Source organism: Mustela nigripes, chromosome 17 (genome assembly GCF_022355385.1).
Source record: "Mustela nigripes isolate SB6536 chromosome 17, MUSNIG.SB6536, whole genome shotgun sequence".
Lineage (NCBI taxonomy): Eukaryota > Metazoa > Chordata > Mammalia > Carnivora > Mustelidae > Mustela > Mustela nigripes.
Genome location: NC_081573.1, coordinates 1,677,789 through 1,700,712, shown reverse-complemented (window position 1 = coordinate 1,700,712; position 22,924 = coordinate 1,677,789). Strand labels below are relative to the sequence as shown.

Here is a 22,924-nt window from a genome sequence, read left to right as displayed (position 1 = left end):
GAAAAAGATAATAAAATAAAAAACAAGCATGCAAAATGAATCTCAAGGCATGAAATCTTATCATTGAATAGGAGAAATTCAAGGGTGAGCCTAAAAATTATGTTAGAACTTTGAAAACCATGTAGAATATCAGAAGATACATTTAAGGGGGGCACCTGGGTGGCTTAGTCATTCAGTGTCTGCCATCAGCCCAGGTCATGATCCCAGGGTTCTGGGACTGAACCCCCTCTCCCATTTCTTCTTCTGTGTTCCCTCTCTGGCTGTGTCTCTCTGTCAAATAAATAAATAAAATCTTTTTTTTTTTTTTAAATACATTTAAGCTGAAAACATGCTGAAGTCTTTAACTTTTCTGCTGTCCAAATCCCTCACATGTTGAAGTTACCTTTTCCTGAAAGTCTCCTGTTTTAACTTCACAGAGGAAAATTGTCCTTCCTTGATCAAAAGATTACAAACATTTTCAGGAGAGACATAATTACTATCTCCACTAGATGCATCAAACATAAATACAAGAAAAACAATTATGGTTCTCCAAATGCCACTCAGCCCCATTGTTCACATAGAGATAGGATGTGCTTAGCTCCATGAAACTCATTATCACATGCACAGAAGTTTAATGAAGTAACTATATCAATCATGTCAATTTCTCTGTGGTTTCACAGCACAGATTGAATAGTATATTAATTTCTGAATTGCAGGTTTTTAAAAATATTTTATTTATTTATTTGACAGAGAGAGAGAGAGATCACAAGCACACGGAGAGAGAGGGGAGGAAACAGGCTCCCCGCTGAGCAGAGAGCCCCACATTGGGCTCAATACCAGGACCCTGGTATCATGACCTGAGCCAAAGGCAGAGGCTTAACCAACTAAGCCACCCAGGTGACCCTTCTGAATTGCAGTTTTAAGGACTGCAAACATCAGACTGTGCTACTACGTGCAATGAACTCCAACAATCTCCATCAGGGAGGGATATGCATTAAACTATGTTTGGAGCAGTTAGTCCCAAGGAGGACCTCAGACCTCCAGTCTCTCTGTAACTTGGCCTGTGCCTCAGGAATTGTTGTTCCTATCTGTACAGCTCTGACATCAAGCCACTTTCTTCACAAGTAGAATCCTTTTTCCAGCCACGTGGTCCAACCTGGATCCAGACCCTGATACACCTCCTTCCCTTACACATTGTGTCACTTGGACTGACACTCACTCCAGTCTTTCCTGCTGCCAGGAATGTGGGCTCAGTCATGACAGCCCCTGCTTGTGTGTGGGAAGGAGGCAGCCAGTGTTAAGATAAGGTTTGTGGTTCTGTGACCTCACCTCTCCACAGAGCTACAATTATCACTTCAACTCTCAGTGACACATGAGGCAGTTGAGACTACGTTTTTAAAACTTTCCCCCAGATCCCAATTCCCAGAAACAATAAGATCCTAGTGAGGCTCTGCAAAGAAATAAGTTTTGTGTGGGGGAGAAACTTCCTTTTTTCCACAACAGCTGGAGGCAGACAGGGTCTCAGGTGGCAGAAGCAGGAAATGTTTGCATCTGACAGAGGAGGGGTGGCAGTGATCCAAATGTATTTCACCGGACTCTGTACTTGCTTAAGAATTTCACTGTTTCCCTCCCCAGTAATTGTCTCTTTCTGCCTAGCCTAACAACTGCAAAATAAGGATGAGAGGATATAGAAGGCCTGAGAAGGATTCAAGGAAAAGCAATACAAAGAGTATGGGATTAGCTAGAGATGCTTCTCCAGACCCAGTCCAATTGTTTGAAAAGCCTAGTTGATAGGAATATTTCTGGGAATATAAATCTAAGCTGAGCAATGTCTATAGGATAAGTGGCAATATTTACAGAAGAGGTCCCTCACCGAACACAGTACAAGGTCATACGGTTTTATCAACAGCATCCTACTACTCTTTTTTTTTTTTTAAGGATTTTATTTATTTATTTGACAGACAGAGATCACAAGCAGGCAGAGAGGCAGGCAGAGAGAGAGAGAGAGAGGGAAGCAGGCTCCCTCCAGAGCAGAGAGCCCGATGCAGGGCTCAATCCCAGGACCCTGAGATCATGACCCGAGCTGAAGGCAGTGGCTTAACCTGCTGAGCCACCCAGGAACCCCAGCATCCTACTACTCTTAAATGTTAGATGAACCATTGCTATGTAGGTGATCCAAAAATATTGAAGGTTGACACTTCCTAAAAATTTCCAGAAATCTCACAAAGATAACCACAAATATTTCACACCCCTCCTATCTGCCTAGAGATCCAAAATTATGAAATGTTATTTGCAAATATTGCTATAAAATATTATGGCATGATCAAGCACAGCTTAAATCTACGTTCATGGATAAAAAGACTAAATATTGTTAAAATGACAGGTCTTCCCAAATTCATCTGTAGAGTCAATGAAATTTCAACCAAAATTCTGGGAAATTACTTGTAGGAATCAATTAATTGATTTTTTTTTATTTTATTTATTTATTTGACAGAGAGAGAGATCACAAGTAGACAGAGAGGCAGGCAGAGAGAGAGAGGGAAGCAGGCTCCCTGCTGAGCAGAGAGCCCGATGCGGGACTCAATCCCAGAATCCTGATCCGAAGGCAGCGGCTCAACCCACTGAGCCACCCAGGTGCCCCAGTTAATTGATTCTAAAGTATATAGATACAGGCATAAGACCCAGGAAAGCCAGCCCATTGTCAAAGCAGAAGAAAAATTCAGAGGACTGACACATCCCAATGTCAAGACTTAATATAAAGCTACATTAATTAAGGCAGTGTATCTCCAGTAAAACAATGGGAAATAGCTAAACAGAACAAAACAGAGATCCCAAAAATAGACTAACTCAAATACAGCTAAATGTATTTGTTGGTCTCACAAAGGATCTGAGGCAATCCAATGGAGAAAGAATAGTCTTGGGATGCCTGGGTGGCTCAGTCAGTTAAGCATCTGCCTTCAGCTCAGGTCATGATCCCAGGGTCCTGGGATCAAGTCCCACAACCAGCTCCCTGCTCAGAGGGGAGCCCGCTCTCCCTCTGCCTACTGCTCCCCCTGCTTGCACTCCTAGCCCTGACGATCTCTGACAATTAAATAAATAAAATCTTTAAAAAAAGATAGTCTTTTCAGCAAATGGCACTGGAACAAGTGGACATCCACACCCAAGTAAAAACAAACAAACAAACAAACAAAAATAAATAAATAATAATTATACAATCTAGATACAGACCTTACATCCTTCTCAAAACTTAACTCAAAATAGATCACCGGGTGTCTGCGTGGCTCAGTCAGTTAAGTGTCTGCTTTTAGCTTGGGTCATGATCACAGAGTCCTGGGATTGAGTCTCGAACAGGGCTCCCTACTCTGCAGGGATCCTACTTCTCCATCTGCCTCTCTCTCTCTCTCTCTGTCTCTCAGGAATAAATAAATAAAATCTTTCAAAAAGTAGATCACAGACTTCAATGTAAAACACAAAATTATAAACCTCCCAGAAGATAACAGGAGAAAATCTAGAGGACCTTAGGTTCTATAACTATTTAGATGCAATACCAAGGGTATAATTCATGAAAAAATAATTGCTAAGTCAGATTTCATTAAAATTTCAAACTTCTACACTATGAAAGACACTGCCAAGGGAATGAGAAGACAAGCCAGATATGGGAAGAAAACAAAAGACATATCTGACAAAGGACCATGATACAAAATATACAAAGAACTATTAAAATTCAACAATAAGAAAACAAACAACTTAATTTTTTTTAAATTTTATTTATTTGACAGATAGAGATCACAAGTAGGCAGAGAGGCAGGCAGAGAGAGAGAGAGAGGAGGAAGCAGGATCCCCACAGAGCAGAGAGCCCGATGCGGGGTTCGATCCCAGGACCCCAGTATCATGACCTGAGCCAAAGGCAGAGGCTTTAACCCACTGAGCCACCCAGGCACCCCACAACTTGATTTTTCAAATGTGCAAAACATCTATACGGACACCTCACCAAGAAGACACACACATAGCAAAAAGTATATGAACAGATACTTGTCATCATGCATTGTTAGAAAATTGCAAACTGAAATAGTGAGATATGTTAAGGGTACATTTGAGAGGTATACTCCAAAAATGACACCACCAAACACTCGGTGGAACAGCAGGAACATGCATTCACTGTAGATGAGAAACGCAAAATGGGATAGGCACTTTGGACGACAGATGAGGATTTCTCACAAAATTAAATGACCTCTCATATGATCCAGAAATCACACTCCTAGGTTTTTACCCAAATGAATTGGACATTTATGTCCCCGCAAAGTTCTGCACACAAGTGTTTATAGTGGCTTTATTCATTCATAGCTCAGGTCAAAACTTGTAAGAAACCAAGACGTCCCTCAGGAGATGAAAGAGTAAGTAACTGTGGTCCATGCACACGGATTCTAGTCAATCCCGAAAAGAATGAAAATGAGCTATGGAGCCATGAAAAGAAATGCAAGAGTCTTAAGTAAGTATTATTATTTTTAAGATTCATTTATTTAAGATTTATTTATCCCTACTGCAGAGGGCAGGGGGCAGAGGGACAGAGAGAATCCTCTATGCTGAGCTGAGCTGAGCAGGGAGCCCCATGCAGGGCTGGATCCCAGGATACGGAGAAGATGACCTGAGCTGAAACCAACAGTCCGCTACCCAACCAACCGAGTCACCCAAATACCCAGGTAGATGTTGCCTCTCATGTGTACATGCCAATTAGACATGCTGGCAGGAAACAGGGGCAAGGAATGTGATGATGCTGGGTTCTTCCATGACTCGTGAAGCACTGGAGGAATAGCCATCTGCAGGGCTGAGTCACGAAGTCATCTTGTTCACGTGGAGTTTTTAGCCTGTTATTCTCAAAAGAGTAAAATGTGTATGTCCTCAATTTTCAGAGGCATATTAATATGGCTCTGTCTGTATCCATGTTATAAAGCTGGTACAAACTAGTAATATTCAATAATGGAACAACAAAAGAATGAGTTTGAACTATTATATATTAAATCTTATACAAGAAAAACAGAAACATTTTTAGTTCTCATGAGACACATAGAAATATTCACCACATATTTTTTTTTTTTAATTTATTTGACAGACAGAGATCACAGGCAGAGAGAGTGGAAGGAAAGCAGACTCCCTGCTGAGCAGAGAGCCTGACATGGGGCTCGATCCCAGGACCCTGGGATCATGACCTGAGCCGAAAGCAGAGGCTTTAACCCACTGAGCCACCCAGGTGCCCCTCACCACCTATCAGACCACTAAGCAATATATATGCCTGTGCTCATGTATCCCATCAATCAGTAGACCAGAAAATTAAAAAAATAAAATACTAATTACAATAATGAACTGCTTTAATCTTAAGATCCATTGCATATACATGTGCATACACACAAACACACACACATTCTACTTATTTAATCAGTTAAAAATACATAGAATATGGAGTCCCTGGGTGACTCAATCATTTGGGTGTGTGTCTTTGGCTCAGGTGTGGTCCTGGGATCCTGGGATGACACCCCAAGTCAGGCTCCTTGCTGGTCCAGGAGTCTGCTTCTTCTCCCCCTCCCTCTCCCTCTCCTTCTGTCCCTCCCCACCACACCCCCACACACACTCCCGCAGTTTCACATGTGCTTGAGCACACACACTCTCTCTCTCAAATAAATATTTAAAAAAAATGTAGCATGTATTTTTTTTTTTAAATTTTAATTCTTATATCTTAGGGGTGCCTGGGTGATTTACTTGGTTAAGCATTAGACTCTTGATTTCAGCTCAGATCATGATCTCATGGTCATGAGATGGAGCCCCACGTCAGACTCTGCCAGACTCTGTGCTCAACAGGAGTCTGCTTGAGATTCTCTCCCTCTTTAGGTCCCTCTTCTGCTGGTGTACTCAATAAATAAATAATCTAAATAAATAATAAATAAATGTTGATACTTTCATATTCTTAATATTGTGAAACTATTTGATTATTTCTCATTGAGAATGTACTCATTAGGTGTATCTGTTAGAGTCATCTTGTGTACCCAATATGGCAGGGTGTGGTGTTCCCCCACACGACACTAAGCAATTCAGACATGATCCACCCAGAGATAGCACTGGATTGCAGAGGGTAAAGGGTTGGTCCTACAGGATGGCCTCCTGAACCCTGTGTCCCACCCCAATATCCACCCCCCCCAACATGGCCTCACTTCAGATGCCAGCCACCAGCCCCAGGCTGCCACCTCTTCTTCGCACTGACCTGCTACAGTTTGGTGGTGCCAACAGCTTCCTCCTCAGGTTCAATTAACTGGCTAGAGTGACTCACAGAACTCAGAGAAACAATGACATATGATTTTTTTTAAAGGACATGAATTAACAGCTGGATGAAGAGATACCTAAAGCAAGACAGCAAACAAAGGAGCCTTTATCCTTTGGCACATGAAGCTGTTGAGGTTCTACAGGTCAGGAACCTTTCTAGAAACTGGGTTTTCAGGATTTTTTGGAGGTTTCACTACATAGTCATGATTGACAAAGACACCGGCCATTGGCTGATTCCACCTCCAGACTTTCTCTCCTCCCCGGAAGTCAAGGGGTGGGAATAAAATTCCCAACCCTCTAAACACAAGGTTGAATCTCTGGACAACCCTGCCCTTTGGTGAAGGCCAAATTCTTTAATAATGAGCCTATGGGGCAGGGTGGGAGGGTGGGTGGGTGAGGAGGATGTCTGTGTGTCTCAGTCATTGAGCAACTGCCTTTGGTTTAGTTCACAATCCCAGGATCCTGGGATTGAGCCCTGCATTGGTCTCCCTGATTGGCAGGAAGTCTGCCTCTCCTTCTCCCACTTCCCCTGCTTCTGTTGCCTCTCTTGCTGTGTCTCTCCTGTCAAATAAACAAAGTCTTAAAAAAATAATAATAATGAGCCTCTCATTTCAATTATATGATTCTGAAGCATTTTTAGGAACTGCAGACGAAAACCAAATATATCTGAAATAAATTTTGGTTACCTGAATGACCAAATACATATTTTGTAGAAATCATGGTATCACAGGAGATAATACTCAGAGATGTTTAAAACAAAACTGTGTTACATCTAATTACTGGAAATGAGAAAAAATAGTAAACTGAACCTGAAATGGGACTTTTGTGGGACAGGAAAACTGGAAAGGAATCAAGCTTTCTGAAAGATAGCATTTTGGAAAGAAGAAAAACCACTGAGTCACCAAGCCTACAAGTTTTGGAAAGACTCTGGTTTCCCTCCCTCCTTTCTGGCATTGAAGCAAAATGAAGAAAAAAAAAAATTTTTTTTTTTTTTTAAGGGTAAAGTAAGGGTAAAGTTTGATCATTAAGCATCTGCCTTTGGCTCAGGTCATGATCCAAGATCCCAGCTCCCTGCTCAGCAGGAAGTCTGCTTCTCCCTCTTCCAGTCCCCTTAATTCTGCTACCTCTCTCACTGTGTCTTTCTCTGACAAATAAAGTCTTAAAAAAAAAAAGGAAAATAGTTTATTTGAGTTCAAGTTAGGACAGTTGCCCCAGACACACAATCTTCAAAAAGTAGACATGATCCAGGAAAGGAACATTTAGTGCAAGACTATGTGATTTTTTTGTATGTGAAGAGTTAAAAATCATCATGACAAAAGACATTCTGGAAAGCTAAGGATTTTACCTTCTTTTAGTATCTGGAAGGCTGCATGATTTTAATCTTTCAGGAACCAGGGAGGTTTTTTTTTTTCCTTTATCTTTTTGCTTGCTCCTTATTTTTGTTTGTTTGTTTTTGTTTTTGTTGTCATTTTGTTTTGTTTTTTGATTTGTTTTTAATTTAAATTCAATTAGCCAACATATAGTACATCATTAATTTTTGATGTACGGCTCAATGATTCATTAGCTGTGTATAACACACAGTGTTCATCACATCACATGCCCTCCTTAATATCCATCACCCAGTTACCTTATCCCCCCAACCACCTCCACTCCAGCAACCCTCAGCTGCTTTCTTATAATTAAGAGTCTCTCATGGTTTTTCTCCCTCTTTGATGACTTCGCATTCAAATTTCCCTCCCTTCCCCTATAGTTTCTGGGCTATGTCTTATATTCCCTATATGAGTGAAACTATATGATAATTGTCTTTCTTTGATTGACTTATTTTACTTAACATAATACTCTCCAGTTTTGTTTTTAACAAAGCAGATGTACAATGTATACTCAAGGCAGAAATAAAGCCCACACTCTGAGGTTTTGCCAAGTCATCATGTCCTTGAAATGTTAAAGTGTAACTTCCCTAGGAGGCCAGGAGCAGGGCCCATAAGCACTAAAAGTTGAAAAATTCCTTTATTTTATCACTGGAAATCCTAAAAAAACTCTGTCCACCAAACACATAACCCTCTCCTCTGTCCCCACCCTCCCTACACCTGGTATTAATCCACACCACATCCTTTGGGGTAATCCTCAAAGATGCCCCCTTACCTGGAAGTGGAAAGATAGACTTAGTCCAGCACTCAGAATTCTCTATTCTCTCCATTGTCTACAGCTCCTGATGCAGACATAATAACCACAATAGAACAAACTTTCACTTTTATTTATTTATTTTTTTAAAGTAATCCCTACACCCAAGGTTGGAGCTTAAACCCATGACATCAGGATCAACCAGTAGACACTGTCCTGACTAAGCCAGCCAAGTTTCCCAGCTTCTACATTTCTCTATGGACCTTATTCGATCACACACTGAAAGGGATGTTCTGGCTACCTGCAGACCACAGGTTGTACTCGAGCCATCTGCAGGGGAAACAAGCTCAGCTCATAACTGAATCTGCCTCAAGACATTCTACATGTGGGGGCACCTGGGTGGCTCAGTGGGTTAAGCCTCTGCCTTTGGCTCAGGTCATGATCTCAAGGTCCTGGGATCAAGTCCCGCATCGTGCTCTCTGCTCGGCAGAGAGCCTGCTTGCTCCTCTCTCTCTCTCTGCCTGCCTCTCTGCCTACTTGTAATCTCTCTGTCAAAAAAAAAAAAAAAAAAAAAAGACATCCTACATGTGATTTCTCAAACAGGGCAGTCCTTTAGAATTACCTGGGGAATTTCAAAAAAAATATACCGGAGATTCTGATGGAATTGTATCATGTGGCTACCATCAGGGATTTTGAGATATACTGTCCTAGATGACCATATTGAAAACTCTACAGGCATAAGTACTTGTCAAATTCAGCTATATCTTATAATATCTATGAAGACCAATGTTTTCAAAGTATTAGGATGTGGCTTTCATAGCAGTTCTCAGATGGAAAAGATTTTTGTTATTAAGAATCAAGATTGGGGGGCGCCTGGGTGGCTCAGTGGGTTAAGCCGCTGCCTTCGGCTCGGGTCATGATCTTGGGGTCCTGGGATCGAGTCCCGCATCTGGCTCTGTGCTCGGTAGGGAGCCTGCTTCCCCCTCTCTCTCTTCCTGCCTCTGTGCCTACTGGTGATCTCTCTCTGTCAAATCAATAAATAAAATATTTTTTTTTTTTTTAAGAAAAATCAAGATTGGGGCACCTGTCTGCCTCAGTTAGTGGAGCATCCAACTCTTGATCTTTGGGTTGTGAGTTCAAGCCCTTTGTTGGATACAGACACTACTAAAACAAAAATAAAGACTCAGACCTAGGCAGTATGCAAAGTGAAGTAAATCAGAGAAAGACAAATACCATAGGATTTCATTTATATGTGGAGTCTAAAAAGCAAAACAAACACACACACACACACACAAAAAAAAACCTCTTAAATGCAGAGAACAAGTGGGCGCTTGCCAGAGAGAAATGGTGGGGTGATGGGTGAAATAGGTGAAGGGGATTAACTACAAACTCCCAGTTATAAAATAAATAAGTCAATATGGGAAACATAGTCAATAATACTGTAATTAACATTGTATGGTGAGTAAATTTATCATGGTGAGCACTAAGCAACATATAGAATTGTCAAATCACTATGCTATACACCTGAAATTAATATAACATTGTATGTCCACTAAACTTCAATAATAAATGTTTTAAAAAAAAAGAATTGGGACCACTTCTCCATCAGTTTGCATTATATGTTCCAACTGTTTTTATGCTTTTGTACCTTCTTCATATGTTTTCATTGTTTGAGGAGAGATGATTTTTTTAAAAATATTTTATTTATTTATTTGACAGAGAAAGATTACAAGTAGGCAGAGAGGCAGGCAGAGGTGTGGGGGAAAGCAGGCTCCCTGCCGAGCAGAGACCCTGATATAGGGATCAATATCAGGACCCCAAGATTATGACCTGAGCTGAAGGCAGAGGCTTAATCCACTGAGCCACCCAGGCACCCTGAGAGTTGGTCATTTTAAAGATAATCAACATGGCAATATCTCACCAGATTGTCAGGAAATCTTATGAAAGATTTTGAAACAAGTGAGAAATTTGAAACCTGTGAAAGATTTTGAAACTTGGTTTCCTTTCAGGGGAATGTAGGCATCCTAGGATTGGTGTTATTTGGCACATGTTTCCCTCTGATGATTGGGCTGAATCACAAACTCATTAGTTTTTATCTTTGCTGAAATAGCTTATGATAGTTCTCTACAATAAAATATTTGTATTTAAGTACTGTTTCTTCTTACACTTTTGGTAAATGATGTGTTCTGGTTTTTTTAAGTAAGCTCTACACCCAATGTGGGGCTCAAAATCATGACCCTGAGACCAAGAGTTGCATGCTCTACCCACTGAGCCAGCCAAGTGCCCTAAGAAATACTCTTTATTCCACTTGAACACATACATAGTGAAGCTGTCTTGCCTCTCCAGTCAATCTAGAAGTATTTAAACTATAGCAAACAGTCTTAGCCTCTGTGATTATCTTATCTTTGAATATCTATAGGTCATACATTCTTTCCTAGAAACAACAGAGCACCTCTGCGCTTCACCAAACGGAAACCAGACCCCCTGTGTAATCTCTAGGTACTAAGGATCCAGACCCCTGACACCCTTGCACAACCCCTGGGGCATAAGGAACCAGACCCCTTGTACAAATTCTAAGCACTGAGATAATATCTGTAGCTGGTGTCATCAGAGTCTGCCTTCTCTCCAGATGGCCAGACTCCTGAATCAAGCTCAAACTCCTTTCTAATCATTACTCATCTCTTGGGGAACACCTGGGTAGCTCAGCAAGTTAAGCCTCCAACTCTTGATCATAGCTCAGGTCCTGATAGCAGGGCCTTGAGTTCAAGCCCCACGTTGCCCCCCATGCTGGGTGTGGAGTATGCTTAAAAAAAAAAAATAAAATAAAAAATTTAAAAAAATCATGTCTTGTCTCTTGGGTATTGGCCTTCGAGCCACAGGAACCTGGACTTCGGATTCTGTAACAATATGCCTATCAAATGTGGGATTACAGTAGGGAAAAAAAAAAAAGAAAGAAAAATTTCAGTGAACTGAAAAAAAAAAAGTAGATACCATCCAACTATTTCAAGATACATGGATTTATGGCTCACCTCCAGCATATAATATATAGCTCAACACACTGAAGGTAGAAGAACAAAGTAACTAGTACCTATTTTCAAGGCTTTTTAAATTGATTTTTTAAAAAGATTTTATTTATTTATGTATTTGTCAGAGAGAGAGAGAGAGCGCGCGAGCGCACAAGCAGGCAGAGGCAGAGAGAGGAGCAAGCTGCCAGACCAGCAAGGAGCCCGATATGGGACTTGATCCCAGGAGCCTGGGATGAGGACCTGAGCCAAACATCTAGGCATCCCTAAATTGATTCTTTAAAAAAGATTTCTTCACTTATTTTAGAGAGAGCCTGTGTGCGTTGAGGGAGGGGCAGAGGCAGAGAATATCAAGCAGACTCCCCACTGAGGAACGAGCCCTAAGAGGGGCTCGATTTTAGGACCCATGAAATCCCGACCTGAGCTGAAATCAGAAGTCCCACACTCAACCCACTGAGCCACCCAGGTGCCCCTATTTCATGGTTTAAAGCAATAGATTGGTGACCTAAACCATCAGATTCCTGTCCACCCACCCACCCATCCTTGTTCCTTGAAAGCTGCTGGACCTGAATCCTCTGGTTGCTCAGCCGTCCTGCGGGGGGTGAAGAACGGAAGCTGTGCTCTGGTGGAAGTGGGTACAAAGCCACACGTTCTTCACAGGCGCGGTAGGCCTGACCCTTCCAGCTTGTGTAACCTGAACAGACATCTCCAGTCTTCCATCACCTAAATAAGCCATTCTCTCTGTCTGGGCTGCAGGTACAGGTCCGGAGTGGAGCCACAGTCGGCACAGATCCCCGCCGAGGTCCCAGCGCCCCCTCACGTCTCCACTTGCTAGCAGAGGCAGCTTCAGACTCAAAGCTTTCCCGCCTAGTAAGAGGAAAACATCTCAGCTTCCGGCCTAAGTGTCCACAGCACAGTAAGCTTTTACCCTGAACGGTTGGAAACGTTTACTGTAGAATAGTCAGGAGGGATTGCTAGGGGCTCCGCGTGATGCCGGAAGAACACAAACGAATCCAAACCGGACCAAGCTCAGTCTGGCAGACGGGGCGGGGCACAAGGGAAGCCGACTCCCCGCCCACTCGTAGACCCCGCCCCCGCCCCCGCGACCGCCGCGGACCCGCCCTTTACCCCCTCCCAGCACCGCCGGGGCGTATTTCCGGCAGACCCGGAAGCGGATCCGGAGGAGTGGCAGTCTCCCTGCTGAGGGGCACTTTGTTTCCGCTTCAGGCTGTAGCGCAGCGGCCCTCAGTCGGCCAAGGCCCATACGTGGGGGTGGGGGGCGGCGGGGGTAGGATACTAAAGGCCTCTGTGTTCTCTGGTGATGAGCCCGGATATCGGTCCGACACAATCCGAGGGCTGGGTCTCGCGTCCGTTGCAGGTAAAATCCCTGGGAGGCCATCCCTGCTCCCCTCTCCAGCTCTGGGGGGCGGGGGGGGGGGCACCACCTGCCTCTTCGTTTCTCTGCTTGGTACCCTTGGCCCACCTTCCTCACGCACCCAGTGCCGTGTGAAAGTCCCCACCAGTGGCTGGATGCCCCTCGGGGGGCGCCGTCCCGCCAGCGGCCGCCACCTGCCCGATGTCCTCCCTGATCCTGGGCTTCTGTGCACCTTACCCTGTCTTGAGGCGCCACCCCCACAGCATCGCCAAGGGCCCCTTTAGCCTGGGCTCTGCTCACTGTTGCTACCCCTGCAGAAGGTGACAGGCTCGTGTCCCGTGACAAGTCGTGTTTGTTCCATCCCCAGGATCATCCCATGCAGGGGATGTGCTAGTCGTGCTGTGACTGGGGGACAGCTGTGCAACAGCCGCTTGATGTAAGAAAGATGTTAGGGCCCGAAGTGACAGCCAAGAAAGAATTCTTGAGACGTCTTAGTGCAAAAAGGTGGTTTTATTACAGCACCAGGACAGGACCTTTGGGCAGAAAGAGCTGCACTGGGGTCATGAGCGGTGGCCTATTATATACTTTCAAGTTGGGAGGGGGTTAGGGACAGTGTAAGTCTCTAAGGAATTTTGGAAACAAGGTTTCCAGAATCTTGAGGGGGCTAGCTGTTAAGGGAAGGTCATTTATTACCATCTAATAAAACCTAGGTCATGAGACCCTTCCAGTGTATATCAGTGGGTCCATATGCTTAGAGGATGATTGCCAACACATATATTGGCTGGAGATGGGGGGTACATTAGAGCTACAGGAAAATTCTGAAGGAGTTTTTACATGTTAAAGTAGATGTGCAGGATCCAGGGGGTTGGGCTAGGATTGCCTTTTGTCCTTAGCAAAGTATTAGCATCAAGGCAGCTCAATTCCTAGAGGAAAGTCACTCTGCCTGTTTGAAGGACTTGTCATTGGGCTGTAGCAGTAAGGGAATTTAATAATTTCTCTTCTGCCTATGTTTCCCACATCACAGCGGAGGGCTGGGATCCACATCTCTTGGAGTCCCAAACAGACCAGGTTCTGCCATCCCGCTGACAAAACTCAAAGGCAGAGAAACCAGTGGTGGTGAAAGGAAAAAGGGATTTATTCTCAGGTGGCAGACAAGACAGCAGAGTAGCCTCTCAAAGACTGTTATCCAAAGTATTGAAAATACTCCCAGGTTTCTAAGGAAAATGTAGGGCAAAGGTGGGTGGATGAGTAGTGCAGGTAGGCAGTGGAAGTCAAAGTGAGGGCATCTGTGAGTCAATCATTGGTGGGGATTGGCTGGCTTAGGGCCATTCTTAACTGCTTGAGGGGGTGGTTTCAGTTTCCCTCAGGATGATTGGCTCTCCGGATCTTCCATGTGAGCTGAGACTCCAACTGGAAAGAATCCAACCAGAAAGTTTGAGGTCAAAATGGAGGCACCCGAAGTCCTCTTTTAGTGGCATGTGTACAGCCCGAGTGCCCCACTGGAAATAGTATTCCCCATACAAGGGTTTTCAGTTTTTTGTTTTTTGGGTTTGTTTTGTTTTGTTTTGTTTGTTTGTTTTCTGGTTTTGGGTTTGCTTTATTTTGTTTTGTTTTTCCTATCTTTGTATCCTCAAGTTTCATTTAAATTCGATTCCAAATTTATTATTATTATTATTTTTTAATTTCCAGTGTTTTTCCTTTAAATTGTATCACAGATGAGGTCTCAAGGGTTTTATAATAATTATATATTGAAAAGACTCTTAGTATCTGGTATATAATTTTACACTATTATATTGTGCATTTGCTAAACATATGGGAGTCCTAAGGCTGCTTTAACAATGTACGACAAATAGGGATTCCTGGGTGGCTCAGTTGTTAAGCGTCTGTCTTCAGCTCAGGTCATGATCTCAGGGTCCTAGGATAGAGTTCCGCAAGATGCTCCTGCTCAGTAGGGAGCCTGCCTGTGTGCATTCTCTCTCTCTCTCTTGCAAATAAATAAAATCTTTAAAAAAAAAAAAAGTACCACAAATAGGGTAGCCTAAAACAGAGCTGTTAAAAAAAAAAAAAAAAAGGAAAGGAAAGGAAAGAAAGAAAGAGCAGCCAAAATAAAACAAAAACAAATGTACTGATTCCTAGTTCTGAGTGTGGAAGGTGTCTTAAAGGCCCTGTTCCATCTGAAGCCTGTTAGGGAAAAAATCTTTCCTTGGCTCTTCTAGCTTCTGGTCTTGGTGAGCAGAGTTTGACTTTCTCTGGCTTGTTGTGCATCACTTCAGTCCTTCATCTTCACAAGATGCATGTCTTTATATAGGGACACCTGTCATATTGAATTAGAGGCCTGCTCTACTCCAGGATAACCTCATCTTAACTCATTATATCAGTGATGACCCCACTTCCAGTAACATCACACTGAGGAAGCCAGGGGCCAAGGTGGGGGCGGGGGTTAGGACTTAACAATACCTTCTCTGAGAAAAAGCACAGTTCAACTCATAATAGTAAGGCTATTGATAATCTTTTATATTAAGTCAAAAACTAATTTAACCAGACCACCTGATATGTTTAATGTTATGTTCTCCTTTGCGCAAATCTAGAAATGTCTAATAAGAAAGAGTCACAGTGTATTTGCTGATGGGAAATGAAACCCGTTCGATTTTTGTTTGCATAATTTTTAAATTACTGCTAGTAAAGCAGGAAGACTGATGTCACTATGTTAAGGATTTGCTCTGTGTTCTTGTAGGGACACAAAGCAGGCTGCTCCAAAAGGTGGCACATAAAAGTTGTTCTAAGGTAAATGTAATAAAAACCCAGCAGATGCAGGAAGGGCCCTCTGCTTCCCACGTAACTGCCTAATACACATCGGAAAGGTGAGCCTGCAGCAGGAAGACAAGTGTTAACTGAGGCCCCTGTCTGCCTGATGGTACAGTCTTGTTTTTCCGAGCTTCTCTTTTCACCTTGCCAAGGAGTCTTCTTCACTGCCCCTCTCCTTAGCTCAAGTAAGCTTCGTGGTGCCTTGTTGTTTTTGGACTTGCATATCTGTGTGGGTTCCACGGACGTATGCCTATCTCATGTCAACTTGATTCTAAGGCCAGTGAGATGGACCACAGGGCAGGGGAAGTTCTCCCTCCCTGACATTCTCAATTCTCTTGTTGGTCTGACACTTGAAATACAATCTCTGCTGTTTCAGGTATGTAATCACGTCATCCATGAATAATAACAGTTCTAGCCTCCTACTTCCCTTGTCTTGTTTCCACCTTTACCTGTTTCTCTGGGTCCCCGCTCAGGCATCCTCTGTGTAGTGAGCAGGAAGAGCCCAGACTGGGCTCCTAGTCCCAGACTCACTTTTATGAAAATGCTCTCAGTGTTGACTGCTGATCATAGTGTTTGCTGAAACTTTCTTGCCGAGATATAATTTCAAATGTTGTATTTGGCATGATTTTACTACCAAATATTTTAGTGATGGGTCAACCATACTCAAATATGTTTTGCTTAAATCTGTTATTTTGAGGGGCACCTGGGTGGTTCAGTGGGTAAAGCCTCTGCCTTTGGCTCAGGTCATGACCCCAGAGACCTGGGATCCAGCTCTGCATCTGGCTATCTACCCAGCAGGGAGCCTGCTTCCCTTCCTCTCCCTGCCTGCCTCTCTGCCTACTTGTGAACTCTGTGTGTCAAATAGATAAATAAAATCTTAAAAAAAAAAAAAAAGAAAGAAAGAAAGAAGTCTGTCTTCAAGGTTTGTCCTGTGATACAAATGGCATTATTGCCTTCTGCTATGATGCCAAGTTATGTGTGTGTGTGTGTGTGTGTATTCAAGAATCAATTAGGTGGAGGACCTTTATTAGGAAGAGAGCTGATCATGATGTGGGAAAAAAAGGCAGAAGAAAAAATACTAATATCCTTATACCTACAGGTAATTGACATATACTTGAAACAGGTAGAGTCATATTCCTCCAAGGACTCAACTGCCATCATAATAGGTTGCTAACGGGAAAAGACAATCCTGACCTGAACTCCCCAACCCCCACCAGGATGCTGTAAGTCTACTTTAACATAAAACATTTCCTTTGGAAACTTACCTTTTCTCTACAACCCCCTAGCTACCTAGTGGTAATCATCCTCCAAGCAGATGGCTGGCTGATAGACATCAGAAGGGTTCCCTGACTAAGGATTTTTGGTTGGCAATAAATGACCTTTTCCCAAGAACCAATAGCCCCCATCAAGGTCCTGGATACCTTGCTTCCAAAATTCCTTAGATTCTTAAGCTATCCCAAACCCCCTCCAACTTCAAAGTATATAATGGGACACACCTCATGATAGAGTGTGGTCTTTCTTCCCCTGGGTCCTGTCCCCATGATTTCATAAAATCACCTTTTGCACTGTAGACATCTCAAGAATTCCTTACTTGCCATGGGTATCAAGCCCTAACGTTCTTTCCTACATGGATACCAGAGATTAACAGTTTATATCACAAACAGTTGCCTACCTATATGACAGACACATGAAAGAATGTTCAACATAATTAGCCAACAGGGAGAGTCAAATCAAAATCACATTGAGATACCACCTTACACCAATTAGTATGGCCAAAATTAACAAGATAGGAAACACCAGGTGTTGGAAAGGATGTGGAGAAAGGGGGACCCTCTTACACTGTTGGTGGGAATGCAAGTTGGTGCAGCCACATTGGAAAACAGTGTGGAGATTTCTTGAGAAATTAAAAATAGAGCTACCCTGTGACCCTGCAATTGTACTGGGTATTTACCCCAAAGATACAGATGTAGTAAAAAGAAAGGCCATCTGTACCCCAATGTCCATAGCAGTAATGCCCACAGTCACCAAAGTGCCAAGAGCCAAGATGCCCTTCAACAGATGAATGGATAAGGAAGATATGGTCCATATATACAATGGAATATTATGCCTTCATCAGAAAGGATGAATACCCAGCTTTTCTATCAACATGGATGGGACTGGAGGAGAGAATGCTGAGTGAAATAAGTCAAGCAGAGAGAGTCAATTATCATATGGTTTCACTTACTTGTGTAGCATAAGGAATAACACGGAGGACATTAGGAGAAGGAGAGAAGTGAATTGGGGGAACTCAGAAGGGGAGATGAAGCATGAGAGACTGTTGACTTTGAGAAAAAAAACTGAAGGTTATGGAGGGGATGGGGTGGGGGTTGGGTGAGCCTGGTGAGGGGTATTAAGGAAGGCACGTATTGCATGGAGTACTGGGTGTGGTGCATAAACAATGTTGGAACATTGGGGAAAAAAATAAAATTGAAAAAAAAAAGAAGAAGAAGAGTTGTCTACCTGGAGGACAAATGTTGTTTGATAAATATTTTGTCCTCCCTTTCTCCTCTGAATATAATCCCCTCTTTGGAAATTTGAAATCCTACCTCCTCCTTCTTAAGTCACCGTGACACAGAAGCTTCAAACACTTGTCTTTGAGCCTCATGTCTTTCTTGCTCCCATAATTAAGAACTTCATTGTTTTCTCTACTGAAAATGTCTTATATCAATATCATTTTAAGTCTTAGACCAGCCAAAGAATTGAGAACAGCACAGGAAAAACAAATTTTCCTGTCCTCACATTCATTCTGTTGTGTGAACTGACCTCCACACTGCAGACCCGAAAGAGAACATGCAGACAGCTGGGGATCAAAGGCAGCCGTAGATTCGTTGCTTTGCCAGCCATGGAGGCCTTAGCAGGTCGGGCCTTCAAACCTGCAGCCCGCCTGGGAAAAGGGCTGGGGGTTTGTAGGGAAATCTGGGATTATGTCCCATTTCCAAAGGAATTGTGTCTGTGCTGCCAGCCATGTTCATCATGTTGTCAGGGTGGAACCAGGTTCCTAAATCAAAGGGCTGAGAAGTGAGGAGAAGAGGTTTGTGGAGAAGGAAAAGGTTACGTATTTGGAAATGGAGTCTCACTGAGGTGGGAAGCAGAGGCAGAAGAAAAATTACTCAATTTCCTTATCCACTGACAAGCCCTTCATACAGTCAGAGTGACTCTCCTCTAGGGATTCAAAAACCTCCACCCTGAGGTTTTGCTAAGGACAAAGGGCAATCCTAGCCTGACAGACCCCTTCCCCCAACCAGGATCCTGGAAGTCTACTGTAACTATTCCTTGTAACTTTATCTCCAAATGCTCCAAGATACATGTTGACATCATTCCCAAGCATATGGCCCACTGACATACATCTAAAGGGTCTCACAACAAAGGTTTTATTGCCAATAATGAATAACGTTTTCCCCAATAATACCTGGCTCCTCAAGGTTCTGGAAACCTGGCTTCCAAAACTCCTTAGAGACTTACACCATCCCTGACCCCCTCCCAACTGGCGAGTATATAATGAACCACTTTTCACAGGCCCAGTGCAGCAGCTCTTTCTGCCCAAGGTCCTGTCCCTGTGCTTCAATAAGCCACCATTTTGCACCAAAAATGTCTAAAGAATCCTTTCTTGGTCATCAGCTCTGCACCTCACACACCAAACCTCACTTATATTCTAAGAACCAGGTTCCTAATCAAAGGGCTGAGAAGCGAGAAGAGAAAGGTTACTTATTTGGAAATGGAGTCTCACTGAAGCATTAATTGCTTTTATGTTTGTTCAACCTGATGCCTTCCAAGTGGTTTTCATTTCAGTGACCAAGACAGCTGTTTTAAGAAGACTGCATAGTTTACAGTGAGAAACCACTCAGTCTTTTCTGGAATGGCTAAAATAAAGAAAAGCGACAACACCCAATTTTCCTGAGAATGCTGAGAGTTAGAATTCTCATATCACTGATGGGAAAGTAAAAAGAACATGCAGTGTGGAAGACTGTGTGGCAGGTCCTTATGAACAGATACAGGTACTGGAGGGGAATATTTAGTCACCCAAAAATATGTCTCCTTGGCCTGAACATTATTTTCGGGTCAGTTATTTTGAATCAAGGAAGATAAAGGAAAAAACTCTGAAATCCTGTGTTTACTTTGAAAGAGACATTTGCATTTATATGTGTGTAAGCTGTCTCTCTCTGTGTAGCAGAAAGAGGGAGAAGGTGTCAGTCTCCAGAAACTCTGATGGTGGGAAGGCAGGCCTCAACTCTGCTCCCAGCCCCAGCGTTGGTTCCCCTGCTTGACCTGGTCACATCCCCAGTTCCCTCCCAGCCGGGTCACCTGTGGAGTTTCAGAAAGAATCTTCTCTGTGGGCCTCCCCCTCACTTTCTGTCAGTTGGTTTGGGCGAAAACAACAGTGGTGTTAATTAGGGGCTCAGGTGATTCTCCCTGAGGCCCGGGAGAGGGGTTGGGTTGGGTGGGAGCCTGAGGGCTTTTGGTGGTTGTCTGAGAGTAGATTTTCAGCTCTGGTCTTGGAGAGGTGACAAGGTCTCTGCTCCCTGAGTCTGGGACGGTCATGCTCCAATGCTGATGCTGAAGGTATGAGTGGCAGTGGAAGGGGACCCCTCCCTCCCCACAAAGCAGGAGAGGAAAATGCAGGGATGAGTGTCCTCAGGGGAGCTCAGTTTCTGAGCTGCTCCTCACGCGAAGGACTGGGAAGTTGGGCCTTTTCTGCATCTCTGAGTCCTGCCCGCGGGCGAGCGGTGTGAGGACAAGGAGCTCTGTTGCTGGATTTCAGGGCATTTTCTCCTGATGCAGCTGTGATTTTCCCCCAGATACCTCATGAGGACGAAATCTAGAGGTGGAGGCGAAGACAGAAATGGCCGGTTCTCAGGTGAGTCTGGTGTCCCCGCGGAGCCATGTGCTCTGGTTCTCCGCAGACCCTCGCGTTTAGAAGCTGCAGATGCAGATGCCTCTAGTGCGCGTGCTTCTCACTTCTACGTTTACCTGTTTTTAAGATCTGGTCAGAAATGTACTCATGGTTAGATCTTTAGAATGCTTCTCTATGTCCTAGAGCCTTCTGTCCTTTGTCCCCAACCTGGCTTCGATAGGACATCAGCCATTGTCACTTTGAATTAAGGTCTCGCGAGGAGTGACAATATTCCATTGGTGGCAGATCCAGAGGGGAAGGTGTGGAGTCCTAAATTCTTATGGCTGATGAGGTCTGGTCCTGGGATATCAGGGAGGGAAATAATTTCTCATTCGGGCTCATTTGAATTCTCGATCAGTTGTGTGCAGCCGGGGAGGAAGGAAATGCAGATAAGAGCTCGGTGGGTATGAGTCCAGAAAAACTTGGAAACGTCTCATTCTAAGAAAGGGGGTGTGTGTGTCCATCTTTAGCACATGAGAGAGATATTCTACTTAAAATGCACTAGAAGAGGGTGCCTGGGGCCTCAGTCAACTAAGGTTTGACTGTCCATTGCCGCTCAGGTCGGGATCTCAGGGTCCTGGTCTCGTATCCCCGCTTCAGGCTCTGTGCCCAGAGGGGAGTCCCCTTAACATTCTTTTTACTCCTCTCCTGCCCTTCCCGACCTCCTCTAAAATATAAGTCTGTCTTGGGGAGTGAGGATGGTTCAGTTAAGAGTCTGCTTTTTGCCTCAACCTCAGGTCGTTATCCTGGGGACTTGAGATCCAGGTTCATTGGGTTCCCAGGTCAGCAGGGATCCTGATTCTTCCTCCCCCTCTGCTTTACTGCCTGTTTGTGGTCTCTCTCTTGCTCCTTTTGAAATAAATACAATAATTTTTTTTTCAAAATTTTATTTATTGTGGTACTTGGGTGGCTCAGTGGGTTAAGCCTCTGCTTCCAGCTCTGGTCATGATCTCAGGGTCCTGGGGTCCAGCCCCACATCAGGCTCCCAGGTGGGCAGGGATCCTGCTTCTCCCTCTTCCTCTCCTGTTCTGCCTACTTGTGTTCTCTCACTTGTCTCTTGTTGAAATAAATACAATCTTTGTAAAAAGTTTTATTTGTAAGAAAAAGAGTGAGAGCACAAATAGGGTGTGTTAGGGGCAGAGGTAGAAGGCTCCCCACTGAGTAAAGACACTCCCCCACCACCTCAATGTAGGAGGCCATTCCAGGACCTTGTGTCTTGGCCTGAGTAGAAGACTGATGCCCTCTGACTGAGCCACCCAGGTGCCCCTATAAACAGAATCTTTAAAGAAGATGAAAATAAAAATAAATCTTAAAAATTAAAAGAAAAGAAAGGAGTAAGCTAAGTATTACTAATGAAGTATGATGAAGTTCTAGAACCTAGGTGAGGTTTGGTGGGCTGAAGTCCGGAGCCGATGACCAAGAAAGAATTCTTGAAACATCTTTGGTGCAAAATGGTGGTTTATTAAAGCACGGGGACAGGACCCATGGGCAGGAAGAGCTGCTGCCCTGGGTTGTGAGGGATGGCAGGTTATATACCCTGTGGTTGGGGGAAGGTGAGGGGAAGGGAGGTTTCAACGGAGTTTTCATATGCTAAAGAGGGCCTACAAGGTGCCAGGAGGAGGCCTTGCCCTTGTGGCTTGATCAATGTCGTCTTTAGGCCAGCCATTAATATCAAGATAGTTGGGAGATTCTTGGTGGGGTGTTATGATCCTGCTTGCATTTACCTTCCCTTCTACCTTAGCCTCCTCTAGTTTCATTTATGATGGGGAGGGAGACATTAGGGCTTGAGGAATTGAGAGTTATTTGCCTCTGGAAATTTGTGCTGTTGATAAAGTAACTTCTTTGTAGATCTCTAGGACATTTGTAGAGCAAGGGAGATTCCTGTCTTGCAGGATTGTGATCTCTGCAAGTTAACTATTTATTTATCGTTCATGGCAGTCAAGGGTGCCTGAGGAATGCTACACATATTACGGAGGGGAGCAGGTGGAGAGGGGGGTGCAAGACGCCAGCTTTTGCTTTGTCTTTAGCCAACCTCCTGCTCCCTCATCATTACTAGCACAGGGATGCTCTGCCATCTCAGTGTAGTGTCTCTGTCAGTCATTTGGGGCCCCAGACATGGGTCTTTGATCAGCTGGAAGCCTGTCCCGCACCACTGCCAGAATTCCCTGAGGCAGGACAAAGGCGTTGGAAGTTTCCTGAAGACCCGAAGAGATGAGCTGGCAGTAGGGCATAGGAGAGCCTGTCTGCAAGGGGTGGGGGCTGGGGTGGGGTTGTTTCTTAAAGGGGGAAGGAAGGTGAGGAGTTCTGGGGAACCAGGAACTTGCTCCTTTCTGCACACTGTTCCTGGTTGTCAGAAGCCCATTGGTTCCTTATGCTCTT

At 43.9% G+C, this 22,924-nt stretch overlaps 1 protein-coding gene across 4 annotated transcripts in view; it reads left to right on the top strand.

Moving 5' to 3' along the window:
- Window positions 1-12,618: 12,618 nt before the first annotated feature.
- The window catches only part of LOC132005178 (KRAB domain-containing protein 5-like), a 45,483-nt gene continuing 35,177 nt past the window's right edge, over window positions 12,619-22,924 (top strand). For all 4 annotated transcript variants that reach the window (XM_059382028.1, XM_059382027.1, XM_059382026.1 and 1 more), the window contains exons 1-2: window positions 12,619-12,813; window positions 20,451-20,509. In XM_059382028.1, coding sequence (XP_059238011.1) covers window positions 20,495-20,509 — 15 coding nt within the window. In that variant the 5' untranslated portion in view covers window positions 12,619-12,813; window positions 20,451-20,494. The remainder of the gene's footprint in view (window positions 12,814-20,450; window positions 20,510-22,924) is intronic.